General features: G+C 47.3%; 1 protein-coding gene across 1 annotated transcript in view; it reads left to right on the top strand.

Annotated features, from left to right (window-relative positions):
- wnt10a (wingless-type MMTV integration site family, member 10a) overlaps positions 1 to 20,484 on the top strand; it is a 70,031-nt gene that overhangs the window by 13,207 nt on the left and 36,340 nt on the right. Inside the window, exon 3 of the mRNA XM_080198321.1 lies at positions 12,211 to 12,584. Coding sequence (XP_080054447.1) covers positions 12,211 to 12,584 — 374 coding nt within the window. The remainder of the gene's footprint in view (positions 1 to 12,210; positions 12,585 to 20,484) is intronic.

Raw genomic sequence — 20,484 nt, 5'->3', positions numbered from 1 at the left:
AAGGACCCCAAAAGCCCCGGACATTCTCTCTTCCACCTTTCTCTGTCTGGAAAAAGATACAAAAGTCTGAGGTCACGCACCAACCGACTCAAGAACAGCTTCTTCCCTGCTGCCGTCAGACTTTTGAACGAACTTACCTCGCACTAAGTTGATCTTTCTCTACAGCCTAACTATGACTGTAACACGACATTCTGCACTCTCTCCTTTCCTTCTCTATGAACGGTATGCTTTGTCTGTATAGTGCACAAGAAACAATACTTTTCACTGTATGTTAATACATGTGACAACAATTAATCAAATCAAATCAAATCATTTCGGGAGAGAGAGGAAGTTAGACATACAGAGAGGAAATTCCACAGCTGAGGGCCAGTGCTGTGGCTATAATTAGTGGAGTGATGTGAGTGAGGGATGCACAAGAGGTCAGAATCCAAGTACAAGTGGAAACGTACCCCTGGCATACAGAGAGTGGCTCTCGATGCCATTCACAAGCACGATTTAGTGTGAAATCCTATATTGCAATGTACCTGCGCTGCAATTTTCCCAGTTAGATCCAACCAGAAGAGTTAATATAAACATGTACTGTATATGAATTTCACTTCAGGCGAAACACTGGGTTTGGCATCTGTGTCCATATCCAAGTTAAATCAATACTTTCTCGATATACTTTTTTACTGAACGTTCTTCCCCTAGCTTTGGCCTGTTGCCTCTCCCTCTCCTGCTGTCCCTATTTCTTTCCCTCTCTCCCTCACTCCCTTTGTCTATGTATCATAAACACAGACTATCGTAGAGTAGGAGAACTGTTCCAACTGCCTGCTGCATTCAGCACATTCCCATTTGGCACTAAGTGATTCTGTTCTCTTTACTGCACATGTTCCCTGTTCCTCTTAACCAGAAGTGACAGATTCCTTAAATGTTTAATTCATTTTCCCACTTTCTGCTGTTGTCAGTGCATCTGTGCGTGCCTGCCTGCTTGAATTATTTGTTAGGCTATATCCTCCCTCCCTCCTACATTTACAACCGCCTCCACCCCCTCCCCACCCCACCCCATCCTTCTAACACAAAAAAGTGCCCCCCCCACCCCCCCCCCCCCCCCCCCCCCCACCCCCCCCCCCGCCAAACTCTGAGCCTGGGACATTAACCCAGAGTCACGGGAAGAGAAGGATGTTGCAAGATAAAACATAATCGGGAAAACCAGCAGGATTCAGGAATGACTCAATAACAAGAGCCACAGAAACTGTTTCCACTGACGGGAAATTTGGGATATCACAGGGCAAAGATTTGGGAACGTTGGTCAAACACTTTTTGGGGGCTGGGGTTGGGGGGGGGGTGGGGGATCATGGAGGGCAGGGGTGTGAGTTGTTCTTGAAGCAGCAAGTTGTCACAATCTGGAGAGCAATGCCTGTAAGTGTGGTGGAAGCAGATCCTGTTGTCTCTTTCGAAACAGAGCGAGGAGGGACGCTTGAAAAGGAGATATCTGACGAGTTATGGGGAAAGAATGGGTGAGTGGAGCTCACCGGATAGCACGAAGATCCAGCGAGCGTGATGGGCTGAATGGACTCCATCTTTACTGAATGATTCTGAGGACTTGCATTGATATAGCATGCAGGAAAACAAGCCCAATGGTGCTTTGCATGGCCGCAAGGGAGATACGGAGGTTATCACTGCTGCCTCACAGCGCGAGGCACCCCAGTTCGATTCCCCGCTTGGGTCACTGTCTGTGTGGAGTTTGCACGTTCTCCCCGTGTCTGTGTGGGTTTCCTCCGGGTGCTCTGGTTTCCTCCCACAGTCCGAAAGATGTGTTGGTTAAGAGCATTGGCCGTGCTAAATTCTCCCTCAGTGTAACCCAAACAGGCGCCGGAGTGTGGCGACTCGAGGGTTTTCACAGTAACTTCATTGCAGTGTTAACGTAAGCCTACTTGTGACACTAATAAATGAACTTTAAACTTGAAAGAGTGGTAGGGGCAGGAACCCGCACAACATTTGAGAAGCATTTAGATGAACACTTGAAACATCACAGCGTACAAGGCTATAGGCCAAATGCTACTAAACGGGATTAGCATTACGGGAATAGTTAGATCCTTGATGGTTGGGCAGCACGATGGCACAGTGGTTAGCACTGCTGCCTTACAGCACCAGGGACCCCAGTTCGATTCCCGGCTTGGGTCGGTGTCTGTGCAGAGTTTGCGTGTTCTACCCGTGTCTGTGTGGGTTTCCCCCGGTTGCTCTGGTTTCCTCCCACAGTCCGAAAGACAAAGAAAATTACAGCCCAGGAACAGGCCCTCCGGTCATTCAAGCCTGCACTGACCATGCTGCCCAAATGAACTAAAACCCTTCCGGGGAAAATATCCCTCTGTTCCTATTCTATCCATGTATTTGTCAAGTTGCCCCTTAAAAGTCACTATCGTATCCGCTTCCACTCCCTCCCCCAGCAGCGAGTTCCAGGCACCCACCACCCTCTGTGTAAAAAACTTGCCTCGTACATCTCCTTTAAAACTTACCCCTTACATCTCAAACCTATACCCCCTAGTAATTAACTCTTCCACCCTGGATTAGTGACTATCCACTAATCAATGTGCTGGTTAGATGGATTGGCCGTGCTAAATTCTCCCTCAGTCTACCTGAACAGGCGCCGGAGTGTGGCCACTGGGGGATTTCCACAGTAACTTCATTGCGGCGTTAATGTGAGCCTAACTTGTGACACTAATAAACAAATGTTTAAATTTGAATCTTTAATAATTAGCACCCAGACACGAGGGGATTTTAGCTCGAGTGGCTGAAGGTTTACTGAGATAAAGTCTTAGAGGAGGCGAAGCGGAGAGGCCCATCGTCACGCGTGCTGATCTCGCTCACTCTAATGTGTAAAAACACCCAGTGACAAACTCCATCCCATTCCTCTGCACCAAAAGCTGATATATTTCCAGCAGATCTCTGACTGCGTTGCCATTTTCTTGTTAAAGCGGGGAATCACGCAACATTGGGTTCATTTATTACACGTCCCTCAGTCTTGAAGCTGAACTGAGCAAGTTCCAATTCGCAGCAGCAGTTATTTGGAGTGTTGCCAAATGCTGATGGACACCAGCCTGGCTGCGAAATTATTACTTGCAAATTAAAGTGCCAGAGCTTGTCAGGACAGGTAGCACTAGGACCCAGCGGGTGCGGTTGTGATCTGCTCCGGGCTCCTGGGGCCTGTCTGTTCACATAGCTGCAGCCAGGTATACAACAACAAGCTGCGTTTACTAGCACCTTTCTAACAGTAGAACAGCCAGAGCTGCTTCAGCGGGTGAATGTCAGCCTCATAAAGTGGTTGAATCCCTACAGCGCAAAAGGAGGCCATTCAGCCCACAGAGCCTGTGCTGACAACAATCCCACCCAGACCCTATCCTCGTAACCCCTTGTATTTACCCGGCTAATCCCCATGACACCAAAGGGCAATTCAGCACGACCAATCCACTTAACCAGCACATTTTCGGACTGTGGGAGGAAATCAGAGCACCCGGAGGAAACCAATGCAGACACTGGGGGTCTGGGGGGTCGGGGGTGACCCAAACTGGGAATTGAACCTGGCACCCTGGCGCTGTGATGTCCGAATAGGTGATCATAAGCTTGGTCAGTTTTCAAGGAGGGTTGAAGGAGAGAAGATGGGTCGAGGGGTTTAGAGAGGCAGGTAGCTGGAGGTACACTCACCACTGGGAGGAAAGAAAAAGGCAGAATCGGAGGAACTCAGAACTCTCTTGAGGCGTAGGAGGTGACGAGGAAAGTGGTTGAGGCTCCAAGCTCTGGAACTCCCTCCCTGAATCTCTCTACCTCTCTTCCCGTGGCTAAGACATCCCTGAAATCATGTCTTTTCCCTGTCCGGGTATCTCCTTATCAGTGTTAAGGAGGAACAGCACTCAGCCCTGGTGCCAAAAGAGAAAATGCTGGAAAATCTCAGCAGGTCTGGCAGCATCTGGAAGGAGAGAAAAGAGCTGACATTTCGAGTCCAGGTGTCTCTTTGTCAAAGCAGCTTTGTCAAAGGATCATCTGGACTTGAAACGTCAGCTCTTTTCTCTCCTTACAGATGCTGCCAGACCTGCTGAGATTTTCCAGCATTTTCTCTTTTGGTTTCAGGTTCCAGCATCCGCATGCTCATTTGGAGAGCTGGTGCAGACATGATGGGTTGAATGGCCTCCTTCTTTTTGATTTGATTTGATTTATTATTGTCACACGTATTAGTAAACAATAAAAAGAATTGTTTCTTGCACGCTGTAGAGACAAAGCATACTGTTCAGAGAGGAGGGAATGAGAGGGTGCAGAATGTAGTGCTGCAGTCATAGCTAGGGTGCAGAGAAAGATCAACTTAATGCGAGGTAGATCCATTCAAAAGTCTGACAGCAGCAGGGAAGAAGCCGTTCTCGAGTCGGTTGGTACGTGATCTCAGACTTTTGTGTTTTTTTCCCAGCAGAAGAAGGTGGAAGAGAGAATGACTGAGGTGCGTGGGGTTCTTGATTAGGCTGGCTGCTTTTCCAAGGCAACGGGAGTGTAAACAGTGTCAGTGGGTGGGAGGCTGGTTTGAGTGACTGGGAACCGGGCTTCGTTCATGACCTTTTGTCGTTCCTTGTGGTCCTAGGCAGAGCAGGAGCCATACCAAGCTGTGATACAACCAGAAAGAACGATTTCCATAGTGCATCTGTAAAAGTTAGTGAGGGTCACAGTGGACATGTCAAATTTCCTTACTCTTCTGAGAAAGTAGAGGCATTGGTGAGCTTTCTTAACAATAGTGTTGGCATGGGGGGAGCTATGATAGGTTGTTGGTGATCTGGACACCTAAAAATTTGAAGTTCTCAACCCTTTCTACTCCATCCCCACTGATGTACGCCCTCCATTACGCTTCCTGGAGCCGATGACTATCTCCTTCATTTTGTTGACATTGAGGGAGAGATTATTGTCATTGCATTTGTTCACCAGATTCTCTATCTCTTTCCTGTACTCCATCTCATCATTGTTTGAGATCTCACCCAATACTGTGGTGTCATCAGCAAACTTGAAAATCAAGGGAAATTTGGCCGCAGAGTCATAGGTGTATAAGGAGTATGGTAGGGAGCTGAGAACATGGACTTGTGGGACACCAGGATTGAGGATGATTGTGGAGGAAGTATTGTTGCCTATCCTTACTGATTGTGGTCTGTGGGTTAGGAAGTTCAGGGTCCAGTTGCAGAGGGAGGAGCCGAGCCCCAGGCCAAGGAATTTGGAGATGAGTTTAGCAGAAGTTTCTTGGTTAGCACTGCTGCCTCACTGCTCCAGGAACCTGGGTTCGATTCTGGCTTCGGTCACTGTCTGTGTGGAGTTTGCATGTTCTCCCCATGTCTGTGTGGGTTTCTTCCTGGTGCTCCAGTTTCCTCCCACGGTCCAAAGATGTGCAGGTTAGGTGCATTGGCCATGCTTAATTGCCCCTTAGTGTCGGGGGGATTAGTAGGGTTAATATGTGGGGATATGGTGATAGGGCGTGGGTGGTATTGTGGTCGGTGCAGACTTGATGGGCCAAATGGCCTCTTTCTGCACTGTAAGGATTCTATGATACTATGATTTTATGTTGTCTACGTAGACTTTGATAAGGCAGGTTGTTGAATACAGTTAAATCTCACCAGATCCAGGTGAGGTAGCCAACTGGATATAAAATCAGCTTGATGACAGAAGACAAAGTGTGGATGTAGAGGGTTGTTTTTCAAACTGGAGACCTGTGACCAGCAGTGTGCCTCAGGGAACGGTGCTAGGCCTACTGTTATTTGTCATTTATATTAATGATTTAGATGAAAGTTTCGGAGGCATGGTTAGTAAGTTTGTAGATGACATCAAGATTGGCATCTTGATCAATTGGAGCAGTGGGCTGGCGAATGGCCAATGCAGTTTAATTTAGATAAATGTGAGATGATGCATTTTGATAGCTTGAACCAGGGCAGGACTTACTCAGTCAATGTTGGGCGTTGGGGAGAGTTATAGAACAAAGAAATCTAGGGGTACAGGTTCATAGTTCCTTGAAAGTGGAGTTGCAGGTGGACAGAATGGTGAAGAAGGCATTCAGCATGCTTAGTTTCATTAGCCAAAACATTGAATACAGGAGTTGGGATGTCTTGTTGAAGTTGTACAAGACATTGGTAAGGCCACACTTGGAATACTGTGTACAGTTTCAGGTCACCCTATTGTAGAAAGGATGTCATTAAACTAGAAAGAATGCTACCGGGACTTGATGATTTGAGTTATAAGGAGAGGCTGGATAGACTGGGAGTTTCTCCTGGAGTGTAGGAGCTTCAGGGGTGATCTTATAGAGATCTACAAAATAATGAGGACTTAGATAAGGTAGATACTCAACATCTTTTCCCAAAGGAAGGGGAGTCTAAAACGAGAGGGCATAGGTTTAAGGTAAGAGGGGAAGGAGAGGCAATTTTTTCACACAGAGGGTGGTGAGTGTCTGGAATGAGCTGCCAGAGGTAATAGTAGAGGTGGATGTAATTTAGTCTTTTAAAAAGCATTAGACATTCATGGTAATATGGGTCAAGGATGATATGGGCCAAATGCAGGCAATTGAGAATAGTTTTTACCATGAAGCTGAGGGCATGGACAAACTGGGCCAAAGGACCTGATCCCATGCTGTAAACCTCAATGACTCTATGATAGTCTGTGCACTCGATGGACCGAATGGCCTCCTTCTGCACTGTAGGGATTGTATGATTTACATGTTTGCACTTACCTTTCTGTCTGTTCTCCCAAGTCCCTATACTTATCTTTCTTTTAAATTGTTGTATCTTCCTGTAATGGCTCTGTGTCTATTTGCCTCTTTATTTGTTATCTTCTCTCAAACTTTATTTCAAGCATTCTGGTTCAATGTGAATGTAGTTGTCTGAAATCGAATAAATAAAAGATGCAACTGCCAGAAAGTGCCGAGCAGGCATCAGATTCACAAACCTGGGAAAGAATGAGTCAGATGATTGCCTTTGATATGCACCCATCAGTGGAACATGTCATACAGCAGCACAGACCTGTGGAACTGTGCAGGCTTACAGCACAGTACGGGGACAGGCCCACTCAGCCCATCCCGTCAGTGCTGACTCCAGCAATCTAAAACAAACCCCACAGCCTCACGCTTTCCCTGTCGCCCTGAAGCTCAAAGAACAAGGAACAGTTCAGCACAGGAATTAAGAACTTCCAAGCCTGCGCTGATCACATTGTCCCACCTAGGCCAATCGCTTGAATTCCCTGTCTGTTCATGTGTCTATCCAGATACGTCTTAAATGTCCCTAACATGCCTGCCTCAACCACCTCACTGGGCAGTGCATTCCAGGCCCCCACCTCCCTCTCTGTGTAAAAAACGTCCCCCGCACATCTCCACTGAACCTTTCCCCCCTTACCTTGAACTTGTGTCCCCTTGTAACATAAGAACATAAGAACATAATTGTAATTGTCATTTCTAGCCTGGGAAAAAGCTTCCCTCATAATGTTCTAGACATCTATCAGGTCGTCCTTCAGCCTCTGTCTTTCCAGGGAGAACAATCCCAGTTTATTCAATCTCTTCTCACCTTCAGGTATTTGCATTGACACACAGGCATCGAAGGGAATAACTTCATCATTGGGTGGCATGGTGGCACAGTGGTTAACATGGCTACTTAACTGCACCAGGGACCTGGCTTCGATTTCAGCTTTGGGTGACGACCAGTGTGGGGTTTGCAAGATCTTCTCGTACCTGTGTGGGTTTCCTCTGGGTGCTTCGGTTTCCTCCAAAGATGTGCGGGTTGGGTGGATTGACCATGCTAAATTGCCCATTAGTGTCAGGGGGACTAGATAGGGTAAATGCATGGGGTTATGGAGATAGGGCATGGGTGAGATTGTTATCGGTGCAGACTCGATGGGCCAAATGGCCTACTTCTGCACTGTAGAATTCTATTCTAATTCATATATTTGTGTGTTAGCCTTTGGTCATTTACTGTGCACTTGGACTAGTTCACTATTATTTGAATGATTGCAAATTTGGTGCAATGGTGCACAGTGTCAGTAGTTGGAGTAAAGTTTTTTAAAGTTTATTTATTAGTGTCACAAGTAAAGCGTACATTAACGCTGCAATGAAAATCCCCTAGTTGCCACACTCTGATGCCTGTTCAGGTCCACTGAGGTAGAATTTAGCATGGCCAACGCACCCTAACCAACACGTCTTTCAGATTGTGGGAGGAAACTGGGTAGGGACAATTTCAATGTTTAAGAGAAAACCGATTAAAGGACATAGCAACAGGATGTTTGGGCAGTGACACAGTGGTTAGTGCTGTTGCCTCACAGCGCCAGGGACCTGGGTTCACTTCCTGGCTCGGGTGCCTGTCTGTGTGGAGTCTGCACGTTCTCTCTGTGTCTGCGTGGGTTTCCTCTGGATGCTCCGGTTTCCTCCCACAGCCCAAAGGTGTGCAGGTTATGTCGATTGATTGGCCATGCTATGTTGACCCGAGTGTCAGGACTAGCAGGGCAAATATACGGGGATGGGGCCGGGGTGGGATTGTGGTCAGTGCGGATTGATGGGCTGAATGGCCTCCTTCTGCATTGTTGGATCCTACGATGTGTGAAGTGCGATTCAGACGATTTGATCGCTCGGAGGATGAGCACAGTCTGGTTGGGCAGAATGGCCATTTTCCTTGTAGTTACCTGTCTGTATCACTTCCGGGAATGTTCCTTTCACAGACCGCACAAGCAGTTGCTGTAATGATTGTTTTCTTCTGGTGAGGAGTCTGGGTGAAAGACCAAAGCTCGTTACGGAAAACATCACTAAGATTCATTCAGAAAACAAGCTGGTGGGAAACTGTCATTACACGGAGAGGCATGGGAACCATTTTGACTGCAGCAAAGAGGGCAGGGAGTGGATTTAGCAGTGAGGTTTAACATAATGTTGCGACTTTATCAGGTGATTGGGAGAAGGCTCTCTCATCCCCATCCGGTTGAGGAGACAGTGATGGGTGGGAGGGCAGGGAGGGTGATGAGGAGAGCCGGGGCCATTAACGTAGAATGCAACGAAGGATGGGCAATAAATGCCGGCCAGCCAGCAACACCCACGTCCCACGATTGAATTTGTAAATAAGCCTCAAATCCATTATGAGCTCTCCCGTGACAATCTCCCCCTCAGTTGGTACACCTTCCACCTGAAACTTGTTTGAGCTGGCGGCCGTTTCACAGATTGCGACATCCCCCGTGAGAGAATGGCCAGAGACTATCAATGTAAGATAGTCACCAAGAAATCCAATCAGGACTAACTTCCTCACCCAAAGAACGTGGAACTCGCTCCCGCAGGGAGTGGTTGACGTAACTAGCAGAGGTATATTTCACAGGAAGCTGGTGAGGTATATGAGGGTGAAGGGAACAGGAAGTTACGATGATAGATTTAGATGAGGGAAGTCAGAATGTGCCTCGGGTAGAGCATAAACACCAGCAGAGACCAGATGGGCCAAATGGCCTCTTTCTGTGTTTTGTTCCCATGTAATCCTACATCCAACAGCTGGAACAGGTTGGAAACTTGTGTTTTATTTGCCTATCCTATTCATGGCCAGTGACATGGGGGGGTCGATCAGTTTGCTCACTGACCTACATTAGCGTCTGGTTAAACCACAACTCAATGTTTAAATTCTCATCCTTCATTTTAAGTCTCCCCGTGGCACCACCATTTCCAATCTCTGTACTTTCCTCTAACCCGCTGAGATCTCTACATTCATAGAACCCTACAGTGCAAAAAGAGGCCCTTCAGCCCATCGAGTCTGCACCAAACACAATCCCACCCAGGCCCTACCCCAATATCCCTACATGTTATACCCGCTAATCCCTCTAACCTACACATCCCTGGATACTAAGGGGCAATTTCTTAGCATGACCTAACCCGCATATCTTTGGACTGTTGGAGGAAACCGGAGGAAACCCATGCAGACACAAGGAGAATGTGCAAACTCCACACAGACAGTGACCTGAGCTGGGAATCGAACCCAGGACCCTGGGGCTGTGAAGCAGCAGTGCTAACCACTGTGCCGTCCAACTTTGGCTGCTTAAGTATCTTCAACTTTCATCATTTCTATATTGTTGGTCGTGCCTTACCCTGAAGTTCTGGAATTCCACTCTCCCACCACCCCCTCCCCCCCGAACGTAACTGCCTCTCCAACACTGTTTCTTTAAAAGCTACCCCACGGACGAAGCTTTTGGAAGCTGCCCTAATATTCTCTGTGCCAAATCACGTTTGATGAGGTTCTTATAAAGTACCGGGCAAAACTTTGCTGCAGTGAGGGTGCTACACAAAGGCAACTCCAGTGGCGACATTTTCCAGCCATCCTCGCCAGCAGGATATTCCAGTCCCGTCAACTGCGACCCCCCCCCCCCACCCCCCACCACCGCCTCGGGCACCCTGGTGGAAGAGACTGCGAACAGCGGGGGAAACCCAGTCGGAACCTGGCCCGCGGCTGGGATTCTCCAGTCCCGCTGCGGCGAAATGGAGATTTGGCTGAGCACCGAATTCTCCACTCCCGCTGGCAGCGGTAACAGGACGCGTGAGACCGGAGAATTCCAATCCACCTTTTCCACCGAAGAAACCGGAAGATCCCACCGCCTGTGCCCCCACCGCAGTACGTTCCTGACCATCGCATGACCATTCCCCCCCAATGTGGCGGGGTCGGGGGGGGGGGTTGGAATGTTATTTTCATGGGGTCTAACATTCTTGTATATTTTGAGTAATTTAAGGTGTGATTGGGTTTAGCAACCTGGCATGTTCTATGTTAACCCACTAGATTAATGACTATCACATTTATGTGTGTTATAAAGTAACCCAGTGCGTTACTGGATAAGCCATTCATGTATATTCCAGAGTAAGGAGATATCGAACCAAAAACTGACAAACTCAGCTGGTCTGGCAGCAGCTGCAGATAGAGAAACAGAGTTAATGTTTAAAGGCAAATGGGACTCTTCTTCAGAACCAATTCGAGGTGGAAAAATGAAGGGTTCTGTGCCTCTGAAAGAGGGACGGAAAAGTTGCACAGAAGGAAAGGTCTGGGAGAGAGTCAGGGGCTGGAGATTTTATAAGTTTATTTATTTATTAGTCACAAGTAGGCTGACATTAACACGGCAATGAAATTACTGTGAAAATCCACACTCTGGCGCTTGTTTGGGTACATTGAGGGAGAATATAGCATGGCCATAGCAACTAACCAGCACATCTTTCAGACTGTGGGAGGAAACCGGAGCACCCGGAGGAAACCCACGCAGACACGGGGAGAATGTGCAGACTCCACACAGACAGTGACCCAAGCTGGAAATCGAACCGGGGTCTTGGCGCTGTGAGGCAGAAGTGCTAACCATTATGCCACCATGCCATGACAAAGATGTCACGGGGTAAAAGGCAAAAGGAATGGTTATGTTTGTAGTGCGGACATGAAGCATTGGGCCCAGAGTGAGTGTGAACATAACCTCATCTCAGGCCTTCACGTTTGTCCTTTCTCCTACTTCCCATGTCCCTTTCAATTGCATGAACCCACTGGGCGGGATTCTTTGGCAGTGCTCGACTTGAAACCGTAAAATCCCACCCGAGGTCAATGGGCCTTTCCATCCTCCATCTCTCGGCTGTTCCGATTCCTGTGGCAGGCAGGACAGTAAAATTCTGGCCATCATGTTTTATTGGGTAACACAGAAATACCTGTATTTCATTTGATTTATTATTGTCATATCTATTAACGTACAGTGAAAAGTGTTGTTTCTTGCGTGCTATACAGACAAAGCATACCATTCATTGAGACGGAAAGGAGAGAGTGCAGAATGTAGTGTTACAGTCGGAGCTAGGGTGTAGAGAAAGATCAGCTTAATGCGAGGTAGGTCCATTCAAAAGTCTGACAGCAGCAGGGAAGAAGCTGTTCTTGAGTCGGTTGGTACGTGACCTCAGATTTTAGTGTCTTTTTCCTGATGGAAGAAGGGGGAAGAGAAAATGTCCAGGGTGTGTGATGTCCTTAATTATGCTGGCTGCTTTTCCAAGCAGGAAGAGTCAGTGGATGGGAGGCTGGTTTGTGTGATGGACTGGACTACATTCATGACCTTTTATGGTTTCTTGCGGTCTTGGGCAGAGCAGGAGCCCATACCAAACTGTGATATTAATATCAGTGCAATATTTTTTTCTCTCTGTGTAACAATCTGTATAGGGTGTTCTAAGCAATCTGTTTTGCCTTGATCTGTGCGCAGGTTTTAGGGAAAGTGCGTACGCGTACGCCATTGCGGCAGCCGGAGTGGTCCACGCCGTCTCCAACGCCTGCAGTTTGGGTAAGCTCAAAGCCTGCAGCTGTGATGACAAGCGCCGAGGTGACGAGGAAGCGTTCCGACTCAAACTGAACCGGCTCCAGCTGGAGGCCCTGAACCGGGGCAAGGGCATGGTGCACGGGGTACTCGAGCCCCTGCCTGCCGACCTGCCGGGACCCCAGGACTCCTGGGAATGGGGCGGCTGCAGTCCCGATGTGGAATACGGCGACAAGTTCTCCAGGGACTTTCTGGATTCCCGGGAAACCTACAAGGACATTCACTCGCGGATGAGGCTCCATAACAACCGTGTGGGACGGCAAGTGAGTACCAGTATTGTAGACCGTCTCGCTCTCTCTCTCTCTCTCCCTCTATCCATCTCTCTCACTCTCATTCTCCTTAGATTCGGAAATTCCTCCTGCACATTGTGAAAATGGCAAAGGACTAAAGGGTAACAGTGAGACATAAGAACATAAGAATGAGGAACAGCAATAGGCCATCTAGCCCCTCGGGCCTGCTCTGCCATTCAATAAGATCATGGTTGATCTTGTTGTGGACTCAGCTCCACTTACCCACCCACTCACCGTAACCCTTAATTCCTTTACTGTTCAAAAATCTATCTATCCTTGCCTTAAAAGCATCCAATGAGGTAGCCTTAACTGTTTCACTGGGCAGGGAATTCCACAGATTCACAACCCTTTGTGTGAAGAAGTTCCTCCTCTACTCAGTCCTAAATCTGCTTCCCTTATTTTGAGGCTATGCCCCTTCATTCTGGTTTCACCCACCAGTGGAAACATCTTCCCTGCTTCTATCTATCTTATCTATTCCCTTTATACTTTTATATGTTTCTATAAGATCCCCTCCCTCATTCTTCTGAATTCCAATGAGTGTCTCTCCTCTTCTCATAACCCAACCCTCTCCACTCCAGAATCAACCTAGCGAATCTCCTCTGCACCCCCTCCTGCGCCAGTATATCCTTTCTCAAGTAAGGAGATCAAAACTGTACACAGCACTCCAGGTGTGGCCCCACCAGCACCTTATACTCCTTTAAAACAGAGATGAGGAGGATTTCTTTAGCCAGAGAGTGGGGAATCCGTGGAACTCTTTGCTGCAGAAGGCTGTGGAGGCCAGGTCATTGAGTGTCTTTAAGACAGAGATAGATAGGTTCTTAATTAATAAGGGGATCAGGAGCTAGGGAGAAAGGCAGAAGAATGGGGATGAGAAAAATATCAGCCATGATTGAATGGCGGAGCAGACTCGATGGGCCGAGTGGCCTAATTCTGCTCTATGTCTTATGGTCTTATAGAGATAACCTCGCTGTTTTAAAACTCCATCCCTCTAGCAATGAAGGACAAAATTCCATTTGCCTTCTTAATTACCTGCTGCACCCACAAACCAACTCCTTGAGATTCCTGCACAAGGACACCTGAATTAGGCCTGGCAAACCAGTAGCCCTCAGTTTTGATCCTCCATCAATTTAGATACAACTGCATGGAATATACACAGAATATACACAGAATGTACAGCACAGAAGCAGGGCATCTGACTCACTTGCCTTTGTGCTTGTCCTCTGTGTGACACTGCATGTTCCAGCTACCTACCTCAGCTTAATAGCAGAATGTTTTATTCCCTGTTCTCTCCTGTACTCACCCAGTTCCCATCTAAACACCTAAAGTAGTTACATCAGCCACATCCTACCCCAAAGAGTGGCTGCAGTTGCAAGTACCTGGCTCCTGCTTTTGGATCATTCCACAAGCAGCACGGTGGCACAGCGGTTAGCGCCGCTGCCTCACAGCGCCAGGGACCCGCGTTCGATTCCCGGCTTGGGTCGCTGTCTGTGTGGAGTTTGCACGTTCTCCCCGTGTCTGTGTGGGTTTCCTCCGGGTGCTCCCGTTTCTTCCCACAGTCTGAAGATGTGCAGACGAGGTGGATTGGCCACGCTAAACTGCCCCTTAGTGCCTAAAAATAAGAATGTTAGGTGGATTGGGCATGATCAATGAATGAGGGTGTGCAAATGGGGGGAGTGGAGAGCGCTCTTTCAGAGGGTTGGTGCAGAATCAATGGGCCAAATGGCCTCCTCCTGCACTGCAGGGAATCGATGGAATTACTTACTGTAATAGTTTTGAGTCTGCTGTCCATTTGAGTTATGTTTCAGTCCCAGTTGCCTATACCCTAACATCTGGAATTTCTAAACCTCCGTGACTCTCTGTTTCCCCACTCCTTAAGTAGGGTGAACGTAGGACTTTAATCCTGAAACCCAGGCTAATCCGGGACAAAGGTTCAAATCTTACCAGAGCTGCTGGCGGAATTTAAATTCAATAAATTTAGAAGTAGGCATTGAAAGCCGGTTATAAAAACGGCGACCGCAATTGTTGGAAAAACCCATCTGGTTCACCAATGTCGTTTAGGGAAGGAAATCTGCCGTCCTTACCTGGTCTGGCCTACATGTGATCCCAGAGCCACAGCAAGGTGGTTGACTCTTAACTTGCCCTCTGAAATGGCCAAGTGAGTCACTCAGCTCAAGGGCAATTAGGGATGAGCAACAAGAGCTGGCCTGGTCAGCGATGCCCACATCCCCTGAAGTATTTTTTCAAAAAAACCATCTCTTTGACCAAACTTTTGACCACCCGTCCTCGTATCTGTCTATGTGTCAAAGCTTGCTCCTTGGGAAGTATCACAACATGAATGGTGCTGTTGTAAGTGCAGGGTTGGTGTTGTTCCCCACTGCAGTCTGCCTCCCCTTTGGAATAAGAAGGCGGACTGGATTGATCTCCCTCTGTGTCAACAGGTACACTCTGTCTTTTGGAGACTCACATGCTGAAACTGGCCTTGCCAGCTTTTGCTTGCTCCTATACGTTGCCCAGTATGTTTGATTTCACAACATCACCTATGTCGCTTCCAGCAACATTAGGTCAATAAATCATTCCCTCATTAGGCCAATAAATCATTCTCTTATTTTTGCACCTCAAATATGTGACTTCGAAATGAGATTTGGCTAGATAGCATTGGTTTGCGCAGAGACAGTGGGCTGGATGTTTTCCTTCTACACCATAACTCTTCAATCATTTCAATTAACATAGGTGGCATGGTGGTTAGACTGCTGCCTCACAGCGCCAGGGACCTGGGTTCAATTCCCGGCTTGGGTGACTGCCTGTGTGGAGTTTGCACATTCTCCCCGTGTCTGCGTGGGTTTCCTTGGGTGCTCTGGCTTCCCCCCACAGTCCAAAGATGTGCGGGTTAGGTGGGTTGTCCGTGCTAAATTGCCCCGAGTGTCGGGGGATTAGCTAGGGTAAATGCATGGAGATATGGGAATAGGGCCTGGGTGGGATTGTTGTCGGTGCAGACTCAATGGGCCAAATGGCCTCCTTCTGCATTGTAGGGATTTTATGAATAGAAGTTAGAAGCAGGAGTAGGCCATTTGGCCTTCGAGCCTACTCCACCATTCATTTCGATCATAGCTGATCATCAAATTCAATATCCTAATCCCACCCCCCAATCCCCCAATCCCCCCACATCCCTTCAGTCCCCAGAGCTGTATCTAATTTCTTCTTGAAATCAGATAACGTTTTGGCTTCAACTACATTCTGTGGGTAAACTTTACCACAGAATTTCACTAACCCTTGTTACTCTGGTGTCCTGGAATACCTCAGTCTCAGTTAGTGTCCAGAGAATGTGAAAGAAAGACTTGCATTTCCGTTTTTTTATTCATTCATGGGACTTGGGCACCACTTGCTAGTCCGGCATTTGTTGCCCATCCTTAATTGCCCTTGAGAAGGTGGTGGTGAGCTGCCTTCTCAAACCCGTGCAGTCCCTGAGGTGTAGGTACGCTGTTAGGTAGCGAGTTCCGAGATTGTGATTTGAATAGCACTTAATCGCTGGACATCACAAGAAACTTTAGCCAGTGAAGTACTTTTGAAGTGCAGCCATTGCAGGAAACTTGACAGCCACTTTGTGCACAGCAAGATCCCACAGTCAGACAGTCTGTTTTTTGTGATGTCGATTGACGGATAAGTAATGGGCAGCACACCAGGGATAACTCCCCCACACTTCTTCCAAATAGGGATCCTTTACATCCACCTGAGGGTGGCCTCACTTTAACATCTCGTCCAACAGGACAGGATTTTCCATGGTGAGCGGAATGGGAAAAATCACCCCAGTGTCTCTGTCAGTGCAACACTCCCTCAGCGCTGCACTGCATTGTTAACCTTGATTATTTTTGTGCTCAAGACCTAGAGTGGGGTTTGAACCCAGAACCTTGTGCCACAGAGACACGAATGCTAGTACCGCACCAACCTGCTACAGATGCTATACACACACATACTTCTGGGGAGGCGATGGTTTAGTTGCATTATCGATAGACTATTAATCCAGAAACTCAGCTAATGTTCTGGGGGACCCGGGTTCGAATCCTGCCATGGCAGATGGTGGAATTTGAATTCAATAAAAAACATCGGGAATTAAAGAGTCTATCTACTGATGACCATGAAACCCATCTGGGTCACTAATGTTCTTTAGGGATGGAAATCTGCTGTCCTTACCTGGTAGATTCCAGTGCCTCACCAATGTGGTTGACTCTCAACTGCCTTCCAAGGGCAACTAGAGATGGGCAATAAATGCCCGCCCAGCCAGTGACGCCCATGTCCCATGAATGAATTAAAAAAAAACTGCCCAATATGTAATCACTCGATGGTGTAACATGGAAACCTAACTATCACGTGCCTTTGTAATCCAAACTGGATTAACACCTCTTTCAACCAAACCCTCACGCACTTCTCCAATCGTTCACAAGCAGGCCAGAATTATGATAAGGCCAGCTACAAATTGTTAGCCTCGTTTATTTTGTATCCAGAGACGATGATCATGATCAATAAAACATTACCTTCACTGAACTTAGAATCGTTGATTCCCTGCAGTGCAGAAGGAGGTCATTCTGACAACAACTCCAACCAGGCCCTATCCATGTCATCCCCACATATTTACCCTGCTAATCCCTCTAACCTGCGCATCCCAGGACACTCAAGGGCAATTTAGCATGGCCAATGCACCTAACCCGCACATCTTTGGACAGTGGGAGGAAACCGGAGCACCTGGAGGAAACCCACGCACACATGGGGAGGATGTGCAAACTCTGCACAGACAGTGATCCAAGTCGGGAATCAAACCCAGGGCTCTGGAGCTGTGAGGCAGCAATGCCATGGTGCTGCCTGGTACAAATTGTAGTGGTTCAAACCCTTCCTTACAAATCAAGAAACATATTTTATGCCATAAATCAGACATACGCAATTCTTGCAGCTCTCGACTGGATAGATGCAGGATGGATGTTCCCCCTGGCCTGAGGGAGCCTAGAACTAAGGGAGACAGTCTCAGAATGATGAGGAAGAATTTCAGATGAGGAAGAATTTCTTCACTGAGAGGGTGGTGAATCTTTGGAATTCTTTACCCATAAGAGTTGTGGAGTCACTGAGTATGTTCAATTCTCAGATCAATAGATTTCTAGATGTCAAAGGATATGGGATAGTAAGCGGTATAGATGATCAGCCATGATCTGATTGTATGGCAGAGCAGGCTCGAGGGGCCAAATGGCCTACACCTGTTCCTATTCTCCTATGTGCCAGACCCCACATTAGCAACTTAACTTCTCCTGCTCAATGTTCTAATTCTGACTGGGCTTGAGATTAAAATAAGTGAATTATTCTTAATGAGACCAAGTTCCTGAGATCTGACATGATATGAATTACTTTACATATACCCCTTTGCCTTTCTGACTTCCCAAGGAAAGGGAGGGAAATCCCACCCCATCCCCATTCCTTGGTTTCTTGTCCGTTCAGGGATTCACTAAAAGGCCTGTTAATCACATCAGCTCCGTTTATTCCCCAACCTTCGAGAGACAAAATTCTCCTAGTTTCTGCCTTAAATGAGCGACCCCTTATTTTTAAGCAGTGGTCCCCCGGTTCTAGGTTCTCCCACAAGAGGAAACATCCTCTCCACATCCTCCCTGCCCATACCCTCTCAGGATTTTAGAGGTTTTAGTCAAGTCACCTCTTATTTTTTTGAAACTCTGGTGGATATAAACTTAACCTCTCCAACCTTTCCCCATAAGACAACCTGCCCAATCCTGGTGTTGGCCTAGTAAACCTAATGCATTTAAACGTAAATAAGAACATAAGAACTAGGAACAGGAGTAGGCCATCTGGCCCCTCAAGCCTGCTCCACCATTCAAAAAGATCATGGCAATAAGATCTTTTTGTGGACCCAGCTCCACTTACCTGCCCGCTCACCATAACCCTTAATTCCCTTACTGTTCAAAAATTTATCTATCCTTGTCTTAAAAACATTCAATGAGGAAGCCTCAACTGCTTCACTGGGCAGGGAATTCCACAGATTCACAGAAGTTCCTCCTCAACTCAGTCTCAAATCTGCTCCCTCTTATTTTGAGGCTGTGCCCCCTAATTCTAGTTTCACCCGCCAGTGGGAACAACTTCCTTGCTTCTATCTTATCTATCTTATGCCAACCCTCTCAACTCTGGAATCAACCTAGTGAATCTCCTCTGCGCCCCCTCCAGGGCCAGTATATCCTTTCTCAAGTAAGGAGACCAAAACTGTACACAGTACTCCAGGTGTGGCCTCACCAGCACCTTATACAGCTGCAACATAACCTCGCTGTTTTTAAACTCCATCCCTCTAGCAATGAAAGACAAAATTCCATTTGCCTTCTTAATTACCTGCTGCACCTGCAAACCAACTCCTTGAGATTCTTGCACAAGGACACCCAGATCCCTCTGTACAACAGCATGATGCAGTTTTTTACCATTTAAGTAATAGTCCATTTTGCTGTTATTCCTACCAAAATGGATGACCTCACATTTACCAACATTGTACTCCATCTGCCCACTCGCTTCGACTATCTATATCCCTTTGCAGACTTCCAGCGTCCTCTGCACACTTTGCTTTGCCACTCATCTTAGTGTCATCTACGAATTTTGACACACTACACTTGGTCCCCAACTCCAAATCGTCTATGTAAATCATAAACAATTTACATCTTTCCTCAAAGAAGGAGAACTCTTGCTGTGTGGGTGAGAATGCCACCCTGAATAGATAACCTGCCAGTTCTGTTCATTAATGCCTCACAGCACCAGGGACCCGGGTTCAATTTCTGTCTTGGGCCACTGTCTGTTTGGAGATTGCACATTCTCCCCGTGTCTGCTTGGGTTTCCTCCAGTTGCTCCAGTTTCCTCCCACAGTCCAAAGATGAGCGGGTTAGGGGGATTGGCCATGATAAATTGGCCCATTGTGTCAGGGGGATTAGCAGGGCAAATAAATGGGGTTCCAGGGATAGGGCCTGGGTGGAATCATTGTGGGTGCAGGCTCGATAGGCCGAATGGCCTCCTTCTACACTGTAGGGATTCTATAATGAGTCCATCTCCTTTCAGTCAGGTTGGCTGAAGGAATTTCAAACCTGTGTTAACACATTTAATATTAAAATCCAAGTCTTGAAGGATGTTTCTGTGGAGTGACGGCCATACAGATAAATAACTCAATGACATGCGGAACCTGGTTCAGATTGTGCTCATGACTACACAATCAGTTCTGTCAAAGTCAGCAATGGGATGCCCTGTGTGAGGTCCCTGTATCCGTAATATAAATGCAGATTCCATGGGAATGGGATACTTCAATCCCTCGAGCCTTTCAGTTTGAATCTTAATGCCATTTACTAGTCATTGCTTCCCTTGATTCTGTTTTCCAACTAAAATCTATGGATCTCAGTCTAATGAGTTCACATTACCACCCTACCCCCACCATCCAGGACCTATTTGGGAGTAGGTCCCAACTGTGAAGACATGCTTCCTGATCTCATCCCAGAAATTCCTACCTCCAACTTTCCGATTGTATCCCCTCATTGTTCCCCTTCTGCCCTGAATCTCATCTAACATTTTAAGCGTCTCAATCGACTCAATAGACAGAACTTTCCTGCCCCGCCTGCCACAGGAATTGCAGCAGGCGTGACACGGATCACGCAGAAGTCCAGTAACCTCGGACGGGATTTTCCGGTCTTGGGGCGAGTGTAGCCGGAAAATCCCGTCCAACGTTTTTAATTCTTTCTTGGAAGGTGGGCACCGCTGGCTAGCCAACTTTTATTGGCCATCTCTAATTAGTCATAGAGTCATCAAGATTTACAGCATGGAAACAGACCCTTTGGCCCAACTTGTCCATGCTGCCCTT

The sequence above is a fragment of the Carcharhinus amblyrhynchos genome, chromosome 11 (genome assembly GCF_965287045.1).
Source record: "Carcharhinus amblyrhynchos chromosome 11, sCarAmb.v2.hapA, whole genome shotgun sequence".
Lineage (NCBI taxonomy): Eukaryota > Metazoa > Chordata > Chondrichthyes > Carcharhiniformes > Carcharhinidae > Carcharhinus > Carcharhinus amblyrhynchos.
Note: the sequence above shows the minus strand (reverse complement) of the source record. Positions and strands in the feature narration are given on the sequence as shown.